Here is a 19,472-nt window from a genome sequence, read left to right on the forward strand (position 1 = left end):
ATAAAATCAAAGACTAGCGGTCCTTTTGCTCTATTTTCACCTGTAAAGCAGGAGTAAGGTAGGCGGAGGTTTACCCTGGTGCAGGTGTGCCGCAGCGGTCAGTGGAAGGATATGGCAGTTTCTCTGTGAATTTCCCATTACGTGGTAGCGCACTCAGAGCTTGCTTGGAAGTTTAGGGGGTTTTTTTTGCTGTAAAAAGAAGTTTTCTTCCCACGCACAATGCTAATGGACGCTAATGTTTTTGTCACTTTTTATGGAATCAAACTTAAAGTAAGGTCAGTACTTCCACGCTTTAAACGCTGCACGCTCATACTCTCTCCCGTACTCGATATATGATCCACTGTTGATCTGCACACAGCTGTTGTCATGAACGTCGCACTTGCTTACGTCACTGTCATGAGACATTCTCGCAAAAAAATCACGATTTTAGTAACACAGTAACGCAGCGTTCCTACGGGAAAGTAACGGTAATCTAATTACCATTTTTGCAATAGTGATCCCTTACTTATGGAAGAGGATTAGGGCCACTGGAAAAAAAAAAAACAATTCTGACTTTAATCTCAGAATTCTGAGAAAAAAGTCAGAATTCTGAGATTAAAGTCAGAATTCTGACTTTTTTCAGAATTCTGAGAAAAAAGTCAGAATTCTGAGATTAAAGTCAGAATTCTGACTTTTTTCTCAGAATTCTGACTTTTTTCTCAGAATTCTGACTTTAATCTCAGAATTCTGAGAAAAAAGTCAGAATTCTGAGATTAAAGTCAGAATTCTTTCCTTTTTTTCCCCAGTGGCCCTAATCCTCTTCCGTACTTACTTTACTCGTTACTCGAAAAAAGTAATCGGATTAAACGCGTTACTGCCCATCTCTGCCCACCACGCCAACCTCAAACCGAGCTGATTAGATTTCAGATGAAGGCCACTAAAGACTGAGCTTTTAGAAAGATGAAACATTTTATTAGAAACTTTCCCACTTAAAGTGTGGATGTGGCATACAGTAGGCACAGTCAGTAACAAAACACAGAGTGGTAATGATACCACTCACAAAACGTGGAAAAACTTTCTGTGAGCTTTCATTCAGCATCAAACACACTGGAAATACACCAATGACCAAATAAAATTGCAACGTCTACAGCTGTTTTTAAGATTTTTCGGTATTATTCAGCAAAAATGTGCTTTAACTGGAATCTTGTGAGACAGCAATAGTTGTTTTATCTTATATTCCCGTAATATTGCTCTAGGAACAATAACAATATTAGCATGGTTTCTTACATTAACAACAAATACTCGTTAAAATGGCACACATTTTCATTATATTATGCCTTGAACCAAACCAACAAGAATGTCTTCTTACAGTATCAGAAAACTATTGTAATTTTCTTCCCCTTACAACATGCATTACAATCATACTACATATTATGTGTCTATATGTGAAAAAAAAATGTAGAAAATAATGTTTGCAGAAGGAACATGTGGTATCTTAAGTATCATAAGCTGCTGTTATTTAGCAATTTAAAAAGAATTATTAATACCACTCATTTCCTGTAATAATGAGAAGTTGAGCAAATATAGTATATATAACAAAACTTTATGTAGACGTGCAGTTCCTTCAGCGCTGAAGCAGAGAAAGGAATAAATTACTCATTATTTCCACGACAGCTTACATTTTTTTGCATGTGTTTTAGATGGATCAATTCTATCATGATGGACAAGAACATCCTTTGAATTTAAGGCATAAAGCTACTAATATTATATGAATCATTTCATTATTACATATCTTAAAATTACTTTAAAGCAGTTAAAGTAAGCTAGTTTCGACTGTGCTATATTCAGTGTTGTATACCATTGAAGAGGTTCACACCAGCTCATTAGATGTCAGCAGTTCATGACTAAATATTGTTATCTTTCACACTTTGGGTCTCGTTCCAAAATCCTCTTTCTCTGAAGGAAAAACATTTTTCCATTTTCAGCTAAAATCAGTTAGGCAGTTACAATGCTTAACTGTACCTGACAATTCATACGACAAGATCTGATGCACAGTTTTACAGATTAGCCATGCCTGATCTAGAAGCAGTCTAAATTGAACTGATGTGAACTTTTCATTATATCAAAAAATTTATTCAGTCTGTTATGTATGGAAACACTTGAATAGTTTCTTACCTGAAGATAGAATAAACACAACATCATTATATCCTTCCACTCAGTCAAACACACTCACACTATAGCCAGAGGTTGTTTAGTTCAGCTATGATCAGCATAAAGGCTGGAAAAGGTCGCACACTAGATTCTAGACTGGTAATGTAAAGGAGGCAATACAGTCTTCTGAGCAGAGTCAAAGTAGGACTTGTAACCCTACATAGTGCATCTTGCTGTGCCGCTAATCACATCTAATACTATAAAAGTCTTTATTCAGTGGGTAACTCATAAGCGAGCACTGATTACTAATTCTGCTTCTAATGACTGAAAATTGCTACTATGTGGCCGAGATGACGATAATTCAGAGCTGTACAATGTTTTTAATGTTTCTATTCTTTCCAGCCTTTAGGCTAAGCTAAGCTATACTGAGCTAAGCTAAGCTACTCTGAGCTAAGTTAAGCTAGGCAGCTGCTGGCTGTAGCTTCATATTTACCACACAAACATGAGACCGGTGTTTATCTTCTTTATCTGTCTGCAAGAAACACATCATGCCAAACTGTTGCTTTATGCTTATTCATAACAGTGGGCATGAGTGGCTGATTTTAGACAAGTTTTTTGCTCTTGAAGCTGCTTTTAGCTGCTTGTCATTCTGCTCTGTTGAAGCTTACTCAGTCTTTTCGTATCCTTGGAGATGTTTTGAGATGCTCATGTCCTTCTGTGGAACTGGCTCACAGTAACCCCAGCCAGCCAAGGCTGATGGACAGTATATTCCAAAAAAAGTGCCATGTAGACAAAGTGAAATCTCTGTTTTCAATAAGGGAGGCTGTGTTCATCTGTTTTCTGTAGCTTTCCACAAATGCACTGTTAGTTTTTTCTAGGCCGTAATCCGTGGGGATCACAAAATCACGTCATCAACGGAGAAAACAGACCCAGATATGGAATTTATAAGATCAGTATTTGCAACTTAGAAACAATCTTAATAAGTTGTCAGCAAGCCACTATCAACCATAAGTAAGTGGTTAAACTGAAAAACTCTGACTTTCCAGCAGAAGTCATATGCTGTAAATCCTGTAAATCCTTCCAAAACCCATTCCCAGTCTCGTCATTCCGCCTTCAGCTCACTGCAGAGTCTGTGGTGGGAAATCTGTTGTCAGCAGCAGCTGCGGAAGCATTTCTTGAAGAATTTCTTGAACTCTGTGTTGAACATGGTGTAAATTATGGGGTTGAGAGCACTGTTGACGTAGCCCAACCAGGTGACAGTGCTCATTAGACCAGGATGGATGCTGCATGTCAGACACACGGCTCGCATCGTATGGACCACAAAGAATGGAGTCCAGCAGAACAAGAAGCAACCTGTGGAGAGCGTACAAAAGGGAAATCAAGTTTCATTTCACTTCAAGTTGTAACTGACAGATTCATATGAGCATACACACACACCAGTCAAAGGTTTGGACAGCACTCCATCACTCTTTGGTCAAACAGCCCTCACACAGCCTGGAGGTGTGTTTGGGGTCATTGTCCTGTTGAAAAATAAATGATGGGATGCATGTCGCAGCAGGATGCTGTGGTAGCCATGCTGGTTCAATGTGCCTTCAATTTTAAATAAATCCCCAACAGTGTCACCAGCAAAGCTCCCCCACACCATCACACCTGCTCCTCCATGTTTCACAGTAGGAACCATCGTTTCCCTTTTCTGTGTCACACAAAGACACGGCAGGTGGAACCAAAGATCTCAAATGTGGATTCATTAGACCAAAGCACAGATTTCCACTGGTCTGATGTCCACTCCTTCTGTTTCTTGGCCCAAACAAATCCCTTCTGCTTGTTTCTTTTTCTTGGTGGTGGTTAAAATGGTGTCTTAACAGGATGCCATGTAGTTTCTTAGCAGCTATTTGACCATAAAGGAATTATGTAATTTTCCAGACTGACTGAGCTTCAGTTCTTAAAGTAATGATGGACTGTCGTTTCTCTTTACTCAGCTGATTGGTTCTTGCCATAATATGAATTCTAACAGTTGTCAAATAGAGCTGTCAGCTGTGTACCAACCTGACTGCTGCACAACAAAACTAATGGTCCCAACTCCATAAAGAAGGCAAGAAATTCCACAAATGAACCCTGACAGGCACACCTGTGAGGTGAAACCATCTCAGGTGACTAAGTAAGTAAGTAAGTAAAGTTTATTTATATAGCACCCTTCACAGACATATGTCACAAAGTGCTTTACAAGGTAAAAACATAATACAGTCATAAAATACACCATGAAAACCCTGGTCTAATTAAAAGCTTTTTGAAATAAAAATGTCTTTAGCTGCTTTTTGAAGGTCTCCACTGAATCCAAACCCCGTAGAAATAGGGGAAGTGCATTCCGCAATCTGGGTGCAACAGCTTGGAAAGATCGGTCCCCTCGGGTTTTAAAACGAGTGTGGGGGACCACTAAAAGGGTTTGGTTTGCTGACCTCAGGTTACGAGTGGAGGTATGTGTATGAATCAGATCAGCAATGTAGGGGGGGGGGGGCTGTCTCTGTAAAACTAGAATTTTAAAATGGAACCTGAATCTGATTGGTAGCCAGTGCAGCGACATTAAAACAGGGGTCATATGAGCACCCTTGTTCGAGCGGGTCAGTAGCCTCGCTGCAGAGTTTTGAACAACCTGTAGGCGGGCTAGCCCTTTCATGTTTAGACAAGTAAACAGGCTGTTACAGTAGTCAAGTCTTGTAGAGATAAAAGCATGTATTATCATCTCGAATTCACTTGTTGACACGATGGATCTAAGTTTAGAAATGTTCCTCAGGTGAAAAAAGCAGGTTCTTACTGTCTGATTTAAATGCCCCTCCAAAGAAAAAGCTTCATCAAAAATGACACCCAAGTTTCTAAGGTTATGTTTCTGTGAGGAACCTAAGTCACCCAGTGGCCGTTTAATATCAGGTATTGCACTGCCTGGTGCAATAATCAAAGTTTCTGTTTTGGCCGGGTTTAGCTGTAAGCAGTTATTGTTCAACCATTGTTTAATGTTGGTTAAACAGTCAATCAGATTGGAGAGCTTATGAGCTTCAGCAGGCTTAAAAGAATAATATAGCTGAATATCATCAGCAAAAAAATGATAAGATACTTCAGGAAACTGCTGTATTATCTGACTTAAAGGAAGAATGTATATTAAAAACAGAATAGGTCGCAGCACAGAGCCCTGAGGAACTCCACACAACAACTCTGTAGATTCCAACATGATCTGGTTTGCAGACACACTAAAACTCCTTTCAGATATATAAGACGAAAACCAGTCTAGAACAGAGTCAGACATCCCAACCAGGTCTCTCAGTCTGTTTATCAGGATGGTATGGTTGACTGTATCAAAGGCTGAGGTGAGGTCTAACAAGACTAGGACTGTGTATTCTCCGGAGTCTGCTGACATCATAATATCATTAGTAACTTTCAGTAGTGCTGTCTCAGTGGAATGCAATTTACGGAACCCAGATTGAAAACGGTCATGGATGTTATATTTCTCCAAGTATGCCGTAAAGTGGACAGCTACTGCCTTCTCAAGGAGTTTTGACATAAATGGGAGTTTGGAGATAGGTCTTAAATTTTGAAGTAGTGTTGGATCCAGGTTGGGTTTTTTGAGCCTTGGTTCCACAATGGCATGTTTAAAAAAGCTGGGGAACACCCCAGTCTGAAGAGAAACATTAAAAAGGTTCCCAACCCAAGGACCAATGGTGTCAAAGGCATTAATAAAAAGCTTAGTGGGGATAATGTCTGAGGGGCTCTCGGATGGCTTCATTTTGTCAACCAGGGCTGCTATTTCATCATATGTTACAGTTGTAAAAGTCGACCAGGAGTGCAAAGGGAATGCCTGACTCGGAGAACAAGAAAGCTTTGGGGAGATTTTAGCATTGATGTCGTTAATCTTATCAACAAAAAATCGGAGGAGTTTATTACTATCTACTTTAGAGTATACATCTAAAGGTACCACATCTGGGGAGACAATAGCACTAACTTTGTCAAAAAGAAACTTGGGATTTCTCTTGTTTTTTGTTATGAGTCTAGAAAAATATTCTGATCTAACAGTTCTCACTGTGTCATTTAAGGAGAGCATGAGATCTCGAAGATGGAGCCTGTGTACGTCAAGTTTGTTTTTCTTCCATAGTCGTTCTATTTTGCGGCATATTCTCCTTAAGTTTAAGATAGACTCATTTATCCAAGGGCATGTCTTCTTTTGTAAAGCTGAGCTTGTTTTAATAGGTGCCACTTGATCCAAAATGGATGTGCATTCCCTATTAAAAGACTGAATAAGAACATTTACATCATTTCCGGTAAAAAGTGGAGACCTGTCAAACATAATGGAGAACCTCTCAGCAGTAGTCTCAGTTATTATGCGTTTATGAGTTTTTAACTTCACAGGCGTCTGTTTAGAGCTAAAATTAAGTTCAACAAAGATACAGTTATGATCACTCAAATGTACATCCTCAGCAAACACATTGCCAATGTTGAGGCCCAAGGAAAAAACAAGGTCCAAGGTATGGCCTTTTACATGGGTTGGACCGGAGACATGTTGGACAAAGTTAAAAGACTCAGATATAGATAGAAGTTCAGCTGCAGAATTAGATGAGGCATCATCAATATGAATGTTAAAATCCCCAAGAATTAAAACTTTCTCCAGCTTGATAATAGAAGATAAGAAGTCCATAAAATCCTTTAAGAACTCAGTATCAGGGCCAGGAGGGCGATAGACTAAAACACAATAAAAGATGTTCGTAGAGCCCACCTTAATTGCTTGCGACTCAAAGGAAGAATAGTTTTCAGTTTGCATACCTCTGCAGGTGAAACTGTCCTTAAAGACAACAGCAAGACCTCCACCACGGCGACCTAAATGGGGGGCGCCCAAGTAAGAGCAGTCTGCAGGACGCAGTTCATTTAGGTGAATAAATTCGCCATCCCTCTGCCATGTTTCCTTGTGAAGAGCTCATTCAGAGAGAAGGATTTGTTTGCGATGGAGCGGGCGTTCAAGAGCGCGATCCGATTAAAAGCTGGCAGTGCAGGTTTCCCATCAGCTTGTCGGAGTGGAATTGACAGCAAACACCGTGTCCGCGCGCGAGGTCTCCAACAGCGCCACGGAACCGGCGGGGCTAACCACCGGTTGTGCGATGCGGGCTGTGAGGGCGCAGCGGTGGGGAGATAATCGGCAAAATCCAGAGCATCAGATGGGCAGGATCCACGCTGTAGTGGCTGCAAGTACGTGTTTCCAATCAAATCCGGAAGGGTAACTGGCAACAGAAACCGGGGACGCCTCCAGACGAGTCGGGAAATCTCCGATCTGTAGGCTCGTCTGATGTGTACCTGGATACCAGCCCTACAGCCTCTTTTCCTCGATTTCTTCTTGGAATTGCTTAGGGCACGTTTCGCAGGTAGCAAGAAGTAATCCAGTGAGGTGGAAGAGTGCACAAATGGTGGGGGGAAAGTTTTTCTATTAACTGTCCCAGTCATCATAAAGACGTTCCATAGACTCTTTGATGTGGAGCAAGGAAGAACGGTCGTAAATCACAGCAGCATAGCTCCATATATTAAACGTCAGGGCTGATATAAAAGCATAAAATACAACACAGCGTAGGCAGGTAGACGGCAAGCCGAGCAAAGGCGCCATCTTCCTGTCACAGTCCTGTCACAGTCCTGTCACAGTCGTCACGCATGAAGCTCACTGAAAGAAGGCCGAGGGTTTGCAGAGCTGTCACTAAAGGGTGGCCACAGCATGTCTTTATCCTGTCTTCCTTCTCTCACCCCAACCAATCACAGCAGGTGGCCCCGCCCCTCCCTGAGCCTGGTTCTGTCGGAGGTTTCTTCCTGTTAAAAGGGAGTTTTTCCTTCCCACTGTCGCCAAAGTGCTTGCTCATAGGGGGTCATATGATCGTTGGGTTTTTCTCTGTATCTATTATTGTAGGGTCTGCCTTACAATATAAAGCACCTTGAGGCGACTGTTGTGATTTGGTGCTGTATAAATAAAACTGAATTGAATTGAATTAAAGCGCTGTCAGGAATCTGAAATATAGAGTTATGAATCATTTTTTTCTTTGCTACAAAAAACCCAAAAACAAATTCCGCCACTCTGAAAGTCTCCGTGTGGTCAACAGCAGACACACATTATGCCCCTATCGTGGTCTAAATCAATCAGAGACAGTCAGGGGCGGGGCCTCTCTGATTGGCCGTGGTCCAGATATTCCCGTAGTCCTTCGTGTGTACATTTGATTTGGATAGAGAGGTGAGTAGCTTGAATAAAGCGATATCGATTCATTAAATCCTGAATTGACATTTAAATATAAACTTATTTTGCCAGAAATGCCAGAATTTCAGGTTAAAGCTCATAAAACTATTTCAACAACCACCAAACAGTAAATGAGAGCAGGTACACAGACTCCACACAAAGACGTAAACGCAGAGCAGACCCCACGCATCAGAATCAGCTTTCTCTTTCTCGGCTTTCTCACCCGACGGCCCGTAGACGGACAAGCCGTCGGGGCTGAAAGCCGACAGCTCACCGATTCTGATGCATCGGGTCCGCGCTGTGTTTACGTCTTTTTTGCGCTAGAATCCCGAGCTGCAGGTTTTGTCTCTCTCCAACCAAAATTCACTGAACCAGCAGCAAAAGAAGATCAAACTATGCTTCACATTTGATAAACATCGTCATGAATTCACTCTGACTTTTGCTGTTTTGCTTCCACCACGATAAAATCACACTTCATGCACAGCGCTCTCTCTCTCTCTCTCTCTCTCTCTCTCAAATCTCTGTTTTCTGCATTATTCATTCGCTTATTACCCATCAGTCTACTGTTGTTTACAGCGCTGTCGGCCGCTGTCTTTTTTTATTTTTTTTATTTTTTTACTTAAATGACCTCGGACAGGAATTTAAACATTTTAAAATTATGCAAAATGCAGAATTTTTTAAGGTTATCTGCTATAAAAAGCCAGGCCAGGAAAATCTGCTTCATGTTTTTCTGAGTTTTATTCTCAGTTACTTTGACACAAAGGCCTCTGCTGTGATGCTCACATCTCTGATAAAGTCTCACAAGTGTCAGTACTGATAAATGACCAGAATTATAATATTTCTGACTGTCTGAGGCAAAGTTGAATCAAATCGGGACTTTGTGAATTGGAATCGAATGGATTATAGAAATCAGTGATGATACCCAGCCCTAGCCTAAGAAAAGGTGCACCAGTGCAACCGTGGCAAAAAGTTAGTCTAGAGCCCTGTGTGTGTGTATATATATAAATATAAATATGGAGAGAGAGAGCGAGAGAGAGAGAGAGATACTGATAATGACTGACATTTGGATAATGAGTGGTATTGTAGCTTCCAAATCTGACTCCCCCACACATCCCTTTCTGGGTCAGGTTGACCTGCCATTAGTCCTGTAGTGTCTCTGTCTCTGTGTGTGTGTGTGTGTGTGTGTGTGTGTGTGTGTGTGTGTGTGTGTGTGTGTGTGTGTGTGTGTGGCAGGTGTATTGGAACCAGAGCTTTAGCAGCTGCAGCTTACTCAGTCATCAAGCCCTTTAAATACCCGGCTCTGCCACTTCCACTCAGCCTGACTGTAGACTTGGCTAACTGTCAGTGTCTGTATGCGTCACACCAAACCTAGACCAGGCAAGTCTTCTTTTGTCATAAATGTGCATCCCCCACTTTCCTCTCATTAAACGGCCATCCCACAGCTTTTTGCTCATTGAACCATAACAACGCAGCAGCCTCCCAGTGTGTATATTCTGCTAGTCTATTAAACGCCTGCTCTATTCTACCAAACTAGTTACTCATCCATAGCTCCAGCTGTCCATATGCCAGGCTAAACTCGTCTCCAGCTAGCTCTCAGTCAACAACAAACTCCCAAAACCAACATTCCCTTGTTTTTCCTGCTTTTTCTTACAGTTGTCCAATCTTTTAGTGGTCTGTGTAACAGCTACCACTTGTCTGTACAGAAAACCTACAGTGATAGTGACAAAGTCAGCAGCTGGCCACAAGTATTAAATATGGTCACAATCTTTGTTTCTGTTCCTCAGGTGTTGGGTTAAGTAATGGTTTGAAAAGGGCATTTACCTACAAATGTGACGCCTCCGTGGCACTGATATTAGTAGTCAGCACTGCTGCCTCACAGCAAGAAAGTCTTGGGTTGAAATCTGTTGCTCATCTGACCCTTTGGTGTGGAGTGTGAATGGTTCTGTGTCATTCTGTGACAGACCAGTGACCTCCCCAGGTGAAGCACACACACACACACACACACACACACACACACACACACACACACACACACACACACACAAAAGATCAAATTCACTGTAAGATGGCCTGTAAGGATTTGCCACGGAGGAAAAACTAAAGAGAAGAGAGATGGTTTTCTTTGCCACCACAGAGTGAGTAATGGATTCACTCTCACAATATGCATTTATAACAAACCAAAGGACTGAATGACTGAAATGTGATTACGCACTCAACTGTATGATATGTGCATAGTCTACATAGATAAAAGTTTCAACCTTTTACTTAATCTCTGGGGCACATTTTGAAAGTCATGGTATTATTATTAGAGTCCTGCATTCAGGGCAGAGAGTAAGACAGTTATGTTTACTTTATGCTTTAGGTGATTGAGGCTACCATATCATATCTCAACACAAGAGAAAGAAGTTCCCTAATTCAAAGTAGAGTTATTGCACAAGTGCAGCAAACCCCACAGCAAAATGTTACATTTGAGTTCAAATGAATCTTCAGTTGTCAAAAACAAATATAAAACATGTTTTATATCTTTTTCCTTCACTCTGCGCTCCATCTCATCCCAAACCATCTCCACTGGGTTTAGGTCAGGCGACTGTGGAGGCCATCAGCACTCCATCACTCTCACACAGCCTGGAGGTGTGTTTAGGGTCATTGTCCTGTTGAAAATAAATGATGGTCCAACCAAACACTGATGGGATGGCATGTTGCTGCAGGATGCTGTGGTAGCCGTGCTGGTCCACCAAGCTGATGTACAGATGTGTCTGCTGCTGGAACTCTGTGTGGCATCTATCTGGGCTCTAATCTGAGCTGCTGTTAACTTGTGATTTCTGAGGCTGGTGACTCGGATGAATGTATCCTCAGCAGCACAGGTGACTCTGGGTCTTCCTTTCCTGGGCCGTCCTCATGCTTCATCGTAGTGCTTGATGGTTTTTGTGACTGCACTTGGGGACACCTGACTGACAGTTCTTAAACTAATGATGGGCTGTTGTTTCTCTTTACTTAGCTGATTGGTTCTTGCCATAATATGAACCCTGACAAGGCACAACTGTGAAGTGAAACTATTTCAGGTGACTTCATTTTGGTTACCACAGGAAAGATTTTGACCCCATTCTGCAACAACAGAAGTAACCTTCTCAAAAACGTTTTAATTTTCAACCATCTATGAGTTAGATTTAACAAAATAAGTATTTAAGTGTATGTTTAAAGGTTTTATTCCTTTCAAAAGTTATTTATAATTACTTATATCATTTCATTACAGATCATAAAGATAAAAAATATATTTTAGAACCTACTAATAAAACTGTCACTGAATGTTTGTTAAAAAAAGAGGATCATTGAAAAATGTGTTATTAGTCAGTGGCGGAGCGGGGTGGGGGGCTTACTGGGCTTAAGCCCGGGTGGTTTTTTCAGAAGCCCGGGGTCTTTTGGAGTGTAATTTTTTCATAGTTAGATGCCTGGCTGACAACTGTATAAAACAAAAACTACACACAATATTCGAAGCACATAGCGCACACTGTGGGAATTTATGACTGTGCGTAAATGCCCCCTAATATTGGTATGATCCGAGCTCAGGCACTAAGCGGGGCGGGGCAGCTGCTGCCTGCGAGTGCGCTGTTAGAGAAACGCAGCCAGGCAGACAGAGGAGAACTGAAGTTCGACCAGGTACCAAAGCAAATCATTCGTACTGTACAAATAATGTAAATATGACGGTGAATCACGAAAGATTGATATCAAACTGATCACTTGACCCATATTACGTTACTTGCTCTTTGAGTGAATCAACAAATGGCGAAATGAAAAGCAGAACAACAACAATGCTGTTTCTTTAGAGAGTCTCAGCTTACATGTGTGTTTGTTTCATATTTTCAGTTGTTTCCCTCCACGGCTAAATAAATCGGTTTCAGTAATGCACTGATATACAAGAATGGACATAAGGAGCTTCTTTCAAAGAAAAAACTCAGGTAGATGTTATTTTATATATTATGCTTTGTATGTTGTTCAGTATATTTCTATGCAAAACAAGAGGAGTTTCAATACACAGCAGTACATTCACAGCTGAAACCAGATATTTACATACACTTTATGGAAAACACAAGAACATTTTTTTTACTGTACAACATCAATTTAGAGTAAACTTGTTTTGTTTTGGATAAATAAATATTGAAATATCTTTTGAATTAGTTAAATGTCAGAATAAAGAGAGACAGAGCTGTCTATTTTTTATCACTTTCATCAAATGTAGGAGTACATGTACACTAAGTTTATTGTTAATTAATAAGAAAACTCCAGACGATTCCATTCTGAGCTGAAGAAGCTTTTGATTGGTTAGTAGAGTCCATGTGAGTAAATTGGTGGCACAGCTGTGGATGCATATAAGGCAAAACACAGAGCCTGTTTCTGTGACATGGGAACATCAAGAGATGTCAACCAAAACACCAGGAAAAGAACTGTGGAGCTCCATAAGTGTGGCTCAGTTTGAATACAATTTGGTGCCATTTACAATTAAGAAATACAGATATTTATCAATCTAAAAAAAATAAACATTTAGTCTGATTTGATGTTACAATTAAAAAAGTGTTTTTATCTGAAGAGTTTGTAAATATCTGGTTTCAACTGTATATTTGATGATGTTGGTGTTTGAGAGAGAGAGAGAGGAACAGAGAGGGAGAGAGAGAGAATGAGGACAGAACAGAGGTGGAACAAGAGCAGGTGAGACACACATGTTAGTCAAATGGTTGTTTACCAAAGGTATCATCGTATCATAGGTCCTCATGTATCTCGTACCTAGTGTTTCTTTTTAGGTTTGTTATTTTTCAAATTCTACATTTATTACGTTTTGCAGGCTTGTTTGCACAACAAGGCTAAATAATTATATAAATGTTTCTGAATCTAAATAGTGGACTTTGGTAGAATTAAAAAATAAGTGTAGTGCAGGTCTATGATGATTTTTAGTGCTACTATCATCTAGTTCTGATTCTGGGTCTGTCTTGGTTAAATCCTAAGTAGTCCTGATTTTGAGCTGTTGTAGTCCTGTTTTAATTCTGGATCAGTGATATATATTTTCCCCTTTATGAAGTCATTTACTTTTGAACAAAACTCAAAACAGAGCCTATAAACAAACACCCCCCCCCCCGTAATCCGCCTGTGTTATTAGTTATAAAAAATGGAGCCTTCACTATGAAAGACTGAATCAGTCTCTGCCTGTACTTTAAAAATAACCTCAAGCTGGCTACAACAAGATAAGAAACACATTTTAATAAGTTATTGTAAAAGTAGAACAATTAAAATGTGTCATCTTGTCCACGTCTGCCATCAGCCTCGCTCTCTTCCAGCATTCGCACTGCTCCAGTCTGCAGCTCCACATTCGGTCTCTGCTCAGTTCAGCTGCGGTTGGACATCTAGATTGTTGGCCTGTAAGTCTTGATTCTGCTATGCAGGTGTGTCACTGGTTTATAATCTGTGACAGAATTGCACAATACAAGCTTGTTTGTGTAACCAAAATGAGAAGAAACAGCAGTTTTCTGTGTTTCAGTATCTTTGTCCAACAAGCTGTAATTGAGTAACTATGGAAGCTCAGCCACATAATAGGAAAAGATCCATGTTGTTGGAAGAGATACATAAAAATATAAACCAAGCCCTGGACGGGCTTTCGTTTGATGGACAGTGTTCAACAGCAACATTCAGCTAACATTATTTATATTAGATTAGAAAGATTATAAAACCTAGTTCACTGTTACACTTGTATTAAAGGTCATACTCCCCATGAGAAAGTGTCCTAAATCAGTTTTAACTTGATTTCATTTATACTTGAGGCTTTTCGGCTTACACCAGAATTATGTCAGCTTCATTTGCAGCCTCTGAGGTTGCAGCACAGCTCGTGCGTGCTTGGACGGAGGCATCATAAGAGGACTGTGACACGCTACTTTCTGCTTTTCCCAAAACGTTTCTGATGCCAGCTGACCAACAGGAAATGAGCTCAGGAAACTCTGATTCGTCTCCCTTTTTAGCGATCACAACACAAACCTCCTGTCGACTCGAATCATTGATGTGAATGATTGAACGGATGAATGAACGTAAACCGAGCGACAGCGAAAAGCCTGCTAGAAATAACAGGAACACTTAGGTCAACGTGTTTCGACAGCAGGCAGAGGAGCTACAGATCAAATCCTACAGTGCAGGTTATCACAGCAGCGCTGCTTCTGTCAACTATCCACCCAGAGTTGTAAAACACTGATTTGGACTAAAGCTTGGTAACACTAACGGTCCTCGGGTGCTGCTGGCTCACCAATAAAGGCACTCACCTACTACGACAGGCAGGACCTTCATAGCTTTCCTCTCCCTGCTGTTGAGCTTGGCTCTCGTCTTCATTTGCTGCTGGCTGAAGGTCAGCGTAGGCACCGAGTTCTCTCTGTACTGCCGTGGATACGGAATCTCCTGTTGTATGTAGTCGCCAGAATCATCCATGCGAGACTGGGCTAGATCTCTCTCAATAATCCTGGGCAGAGGCATGGGCAGAGGTCCAGGGATGGTGCCCGGCACTGGGGCGAGGGTCGTGGTGATGGCAGCGTGCTGCAGCTTCCTGCAGGCCTCGATGCTGCTTCGTAGTTTGGCCTTACGGGTCTCCTCCCAGCGACGCAGCCCGCGGAAAACCCCAAAGTAGAGCAGGACCATGATGGGGCAAGGAATGAAGAAGGAGCAGACTGAGGAATACACCACATAGTTGTTGTCCTCCAATTTACACTCTGTGGGATCACGGTTAGGTACGTTGTTGATGCCAAATATGACAGGCGAGGCCACTGCTAAGGCCAGCAGCCAGGTGGCAGATAGCAGGATGATCTGACGATGGTCCACATGTTTGCGGTTGTAGTTTAGTGGAATGGACACGGCAATAAACCTGCAGAAAGAAAGAAGCGTTCACAAGGATATGTTTAACATCATGATCTCAAGGGCTTGGAAGCATTTTGGTTTCCATTCGTAGTCTATGTGTAGTCCAGATTTGATTGTCTAATCATTTTTAGTAAAGCTATCATTAAATACATTAAATACTGGTAAATAGTCTTTTGGTAAGTAAAAGAAGTAAAATAATCTAAACTTTGTCCTAGGAAACATTTAGCTTTTGTCTACTTCTGACAGGAAGTCTCAGCCTGGTTCACAACACTGGAAAAAACTGTTATTCTTACAGTAACACAGCTGTTCAGAGTTTATATTGCATGATTTTCATTTCAGTATTTCCTGTTACTTCAAATGTATAAGGTTAAAAATGTAAATTTCAGTGTCAAAGCTGAATTATTCTGAGTTACAAAAATAATTCTCTGTCCTCGTGTCACTGAGCAAAGACTCCGGAGACTAATTCAGTCATAGTTACTGTCAAGTTATACTTTTTACCTTGATCGATCACGCTGGGTACGTAAGCGTTGTTTGGAGGTTTTAAATAAAAAGATAGACCTGGGAGCTTTGACAGTCATTTGTAAAGTGGACTCAGTCTATTAAAGGCTTTGGATGACTGTCTGCTGACATTTAGACAAACACAGGGACAAAATTTTTAGCCCCTCTATGAAAATTTCATTAAAAAAAATTGATGTTAAACAAAGTAAGGTTTTCACGCAGCTTTTCCTCTGGCCTATCCCAGCAGTCTTAGGGTGTGAGGCACCCTGGACAGGTCGCCAGTCTGTCGCAGGACTAACACAGATAACTATTTAACCTAACCCCACTAACTGCATGTCTTTGGACTGTGGGAGACGTGGGAGTACCGGGGGAGAACATGCAAACTCCACACAGAAGGACCCCGGCCTGATGGTGATCCTGAACTCAGGATGACTTTACTCACTGGCTGCAGTGCTCAAGAGTAATGTTTTGTGGTGGCCGTGCCTTTGAGAGAATTCAAAAAACAATTTTGATTCATTACAACCTCCCATGGCTCAACATTGATTTAACTTGGCAAACGAATATATCCGTCCCAAGCAGCTATATTTTCTGTCATTTTATTTTAGCTGCAATGATTTATAGTAAATCAGGCTTTTTGAAAAGCTGCAGTGACCTTGGACCTTTTCATGCTCTCTCGTAAATGATGAGTTCTCTTCCAAATCACCAAAGTTGCAAAGTTAGCATGACCCATAAAGCTACAACAGCCATATTAATGGTTAATTCACCAGACTGAAATAACCTGACATTGGCCTTTAAAAATAGAGAAATTTCAGTTTAGTGTGGATGTGGTGATACAGAAAGTCCACGAAACATTCGTTTTAATGCTTGTTTTTAACTTGAATTTCAGTTTGGAACTTAATTATTTTATAGGAAACAAAATGTGAGGAGTATATCTGGATTACACTGTTATCTGAATGAAATAACTATATGATGAAATTCCCTTTTTAATATTACGTTTTCTTCTTTGTAGCAAGTATTTGTGTCCAGAACAGCTGAGGGATTAATCACAGTATCTGCTGTGTTTTTGTTAGTTTTCACCTTTCAGACTCATCTTCATCGAATGCCTTTGACAGTAAAAGCAAGCATGTAGGAGCAACGTAAAGAGGTATACCTGTCCACACTGATAGCACAGAGGTTAAATATTGATGCGGTGCACAGCATCACATCCATGGTCATCAGGCCATCACACATCAGCATGTTTAAGGACCAGACTCCACCCTGAAACTGCACACACATAAACAAACACAAAAACACACAAACCTTGAGTCAAAAGAAACTCACTGCAAATATTCCCAATCCTCTTGTCTTAGTGCCAGAGTGGGTCACAAACGTTCCTGCATGAAGCATGACTCTGTCCCCTGACTTCTTCGGCGAGCACAGTAGGCGTTAACTTTCAGACAGACTTTCTAATCCAGTGACTGTATGTGGACAAAGCACTGGTGTGAAGATTAACTGGCTGTGACCACTGGCACAGATAACAAGATCTCAAATGCAGCTAGTTAAGGTGGATTTAAGGGGAAGCCTCAGCAGGGCGTCTCTATTATATTTAGACAGGCAGGCATGCAGGCAGGTGGCTCCTGATACTGAAGACAAGGCTACATCCTGGTCTTTTGCCTGCAGATGTTGTGAATTATGGGTCGTACCTTTTCTCAACACCAGAATAAAGCTCCCACTGTCTCCCCTCGGTCTTTATTTATCCTGATGAAAGACGAACAGCCGTCTCTGTTTTATGATGCTCTTTTTCTGATGAGTATAATTAGCTACCACGCTAAGTCACAACAATCTGAGTGTTAATCCTCCAGAATTGTTATAATTAATAAACACCTGAATTCAAGACAACAGCTTTCTGTCCACTAGTACTTTAGGGCTCACACATTATTAGAAACTGAAGCGTCACATTTTGCACCTTTTTGCAGTCCTTTTGCCATTTTCTTTTGGTAATCATTTTACCGATATATGTGCTGATTTTGTCACTCTGCGGTTTCTTTTGTATCTCTGTTTGCATCTTTGTTATTTTGCATCTGCGTGCATATACTTGGAGTTGTTATTTTCTGTGTTTCCATGCTCCTTTCTTTAACCTCCTGACATCCACATATGTGGACATCACATTTTGGGTTGTCTAGACCAAAATACTAAATTTTGCTCTACAAGGGCCTGATGTCCACTAACGAGGACGTTTTACTGACACTGTTCTATTGAAATTTAAAACCGATGTCCTCATATGTGGCTCTCATTTTTCTCAGAAACAAAAATCAGGTAACATAACAAAAAAAATTCTTTGTTTTTACATTCATCAGGTCCCAATCAGCCCAAATAACAAAGAGAAATTAAAAATGCATGCTGTGGAAGAGTTCGGGTCTTATGAGGTTAAGGGTATTTTAGACGTGTTTGGAGTCTAAAGTTTGCATTTTACTGTTTTTTGTAGCAAGCATGTGGTTTTTTTTTTTCCAGTTTTGCTATTTTTGCACAGTGGTTTGTACGTCTTGGTTACGTCTATTTATCGTTATCTTAATAGTCTCCAGGCCTTTTAAAGTTCTTATGGGCACCTTGGATTTTGTGAAGTCTTGAAGCCACACTGTGCGGCCTTCAGTCTTTATATCTTCTTTCATTTCCTCTTGGTTAATGTTACATCTGAACTGCAATATACAGGAGATGTAGAGATACCTGCTTATCTTCTGTCTGACGCTTTCTTCGAGTCACAGTCAGACTCATCTGCACGCATGCTGTACTAAATGCTGACCTGATAAGCCTGTTGGGTAATACGGCTCTTACCTCTGCGTAAACGAAGAGAGGGAGAACCAGCACCGCCAGCAGCAGGTCTGCAAATGCCAGACTCACTATAAAGTAGTTTGTAGTGGTTTTTAAAGCTTTCTCCAAGTAAACGCTTATACACACGAGCACATTTCCACAGGTGACGACGATGATCAAGAAAATCCCGAAAATGAGAGCTGGGAAGTTTAAATGTGTGACGGCGGCCGCCGGCAGGGTGTCGTTGTTAAAATCCGTGAAGTTGTCCGACATGGTCGCCGGTGTTGCGCCGTGCGCCGCAGACTGACGGGCTCCTTGTCCTACGAAGAGTTTCCTCCAGGGTAGTTTTCATCTATAAGCCGTTAAGGAAAGCAGAAGGTTTCCAGATGAAGTCGGGCTAAGTTGTTCTCCGTGGACGCGCATCCACGGCGCCCAGTGTGCGCACTGAAACCGATGCGCAAAGCCACACCGCTCGATGTAACCACGTTACCAGCCCTTAGGAACCCTTTCTTCAAATTTGACCGGCTGTCAAATGTGGATTCTCTGATAATTGCTCGCTACTGAAGGGGTAGCTGTGCAAAGTGGACGAATCAGAAGGCAACGGCTTAACCGGATAAATCTGCTTATGCGTTAACAGCCTCAGCAGGTTGGCAAATCAGGTTCGACCGAGACAGCAAACAGTGTGGCAATCAGCTGTTCCTCACATATGTAGACTTCTTACACTAAACTGCAGCCCTGAATATCAGTACATGGGAAAGACTTTACACGAAGTCATTCGTTAATTGTTTATATAATCGGAACGATTATTTTCTGCTACACTGAGTAACAATGAGACATATTTCAAACACATATTTGAACTCGATCTTTTTTCTAAAAGTATTCAAGTAGTTTTGAAGCTAGCCAATCAGGAAGAGGAGGAAAACGT

General features: G+C 41.1%; 2 protein-coding genes across 3 annotated transcripts; both read right to left on the bottom strand.

Moving 5' to 3' along the window:
• Positions 1-800: 800 nt before the first annotated feature.
• On the bottom strand, positions 801-19,309 carry drd4b (dopamine receptor D4b). Of its 2 annotated transcripts, none has more exons than XM_040041246.1 (4): positions 18,572-19,308; positions 16,911-17,023; positions 14,677-15,269; positions 801-3,483 (listed from the first exon to the last, which is right to left on the bottom strand). In XM_040041246.1, exons 1-4 carry the CDS (start codon positions 18,818-18,820, stop codon positions 3,281-3,283), a joined length of 1,158 nt encoding a protein of 385 aa, XP_039897180.1. In that variant the 5' UTR covers positions 18,821-19,308; the 3' UTR covers positions 801-3,280. The 2 variants fall into 2 exon arrangements, with proteins under 2 accessions (XP_039897180.1, XP_039897190.1); XM_040041256.1 differs by lacking the exon at positions 801-3,483 and adding an exon at positions 13,327-13,832 and having other exon boundaries at positions 18,572-19,309.
• Positions 3,685-7,941, bottom strand: LOC120739470. Its single transcript, XM_040041237.1, has 2 exons — positions 5,923-7,941; positions 3,685-5,727 (listed from the first exon to the last, which is right to left on the bottom strand). Exons 1-2 carry the CDS (start codon positions 6,932-6,934, stop codon positions 4,403-4,405), a joined length of 2,337 nt encoding a protein of 778 aa, XP_039897171.1. The 5' UTR covers positions 6,935-7,941; the 3' UTR covers positions 3,685-4,402.
• Positions 19,310-19,472: the final 163 nt, after the last annotated feature.

Source organism: Simochromis diagramma, unplaced genomic scaffold, assembly GCF_900408965.1.
Source record: "Simochromis diagramma unplaced genomic scaffold, fSimDia1.1 OVJJ01000321.1, whole genome shotgun sequence".
NCBI lineage: Eukaryota > Metazoa > Chordata > Actinopteri > Cichliformes > Cichlidae > Simochromis > Simochromis diagramma.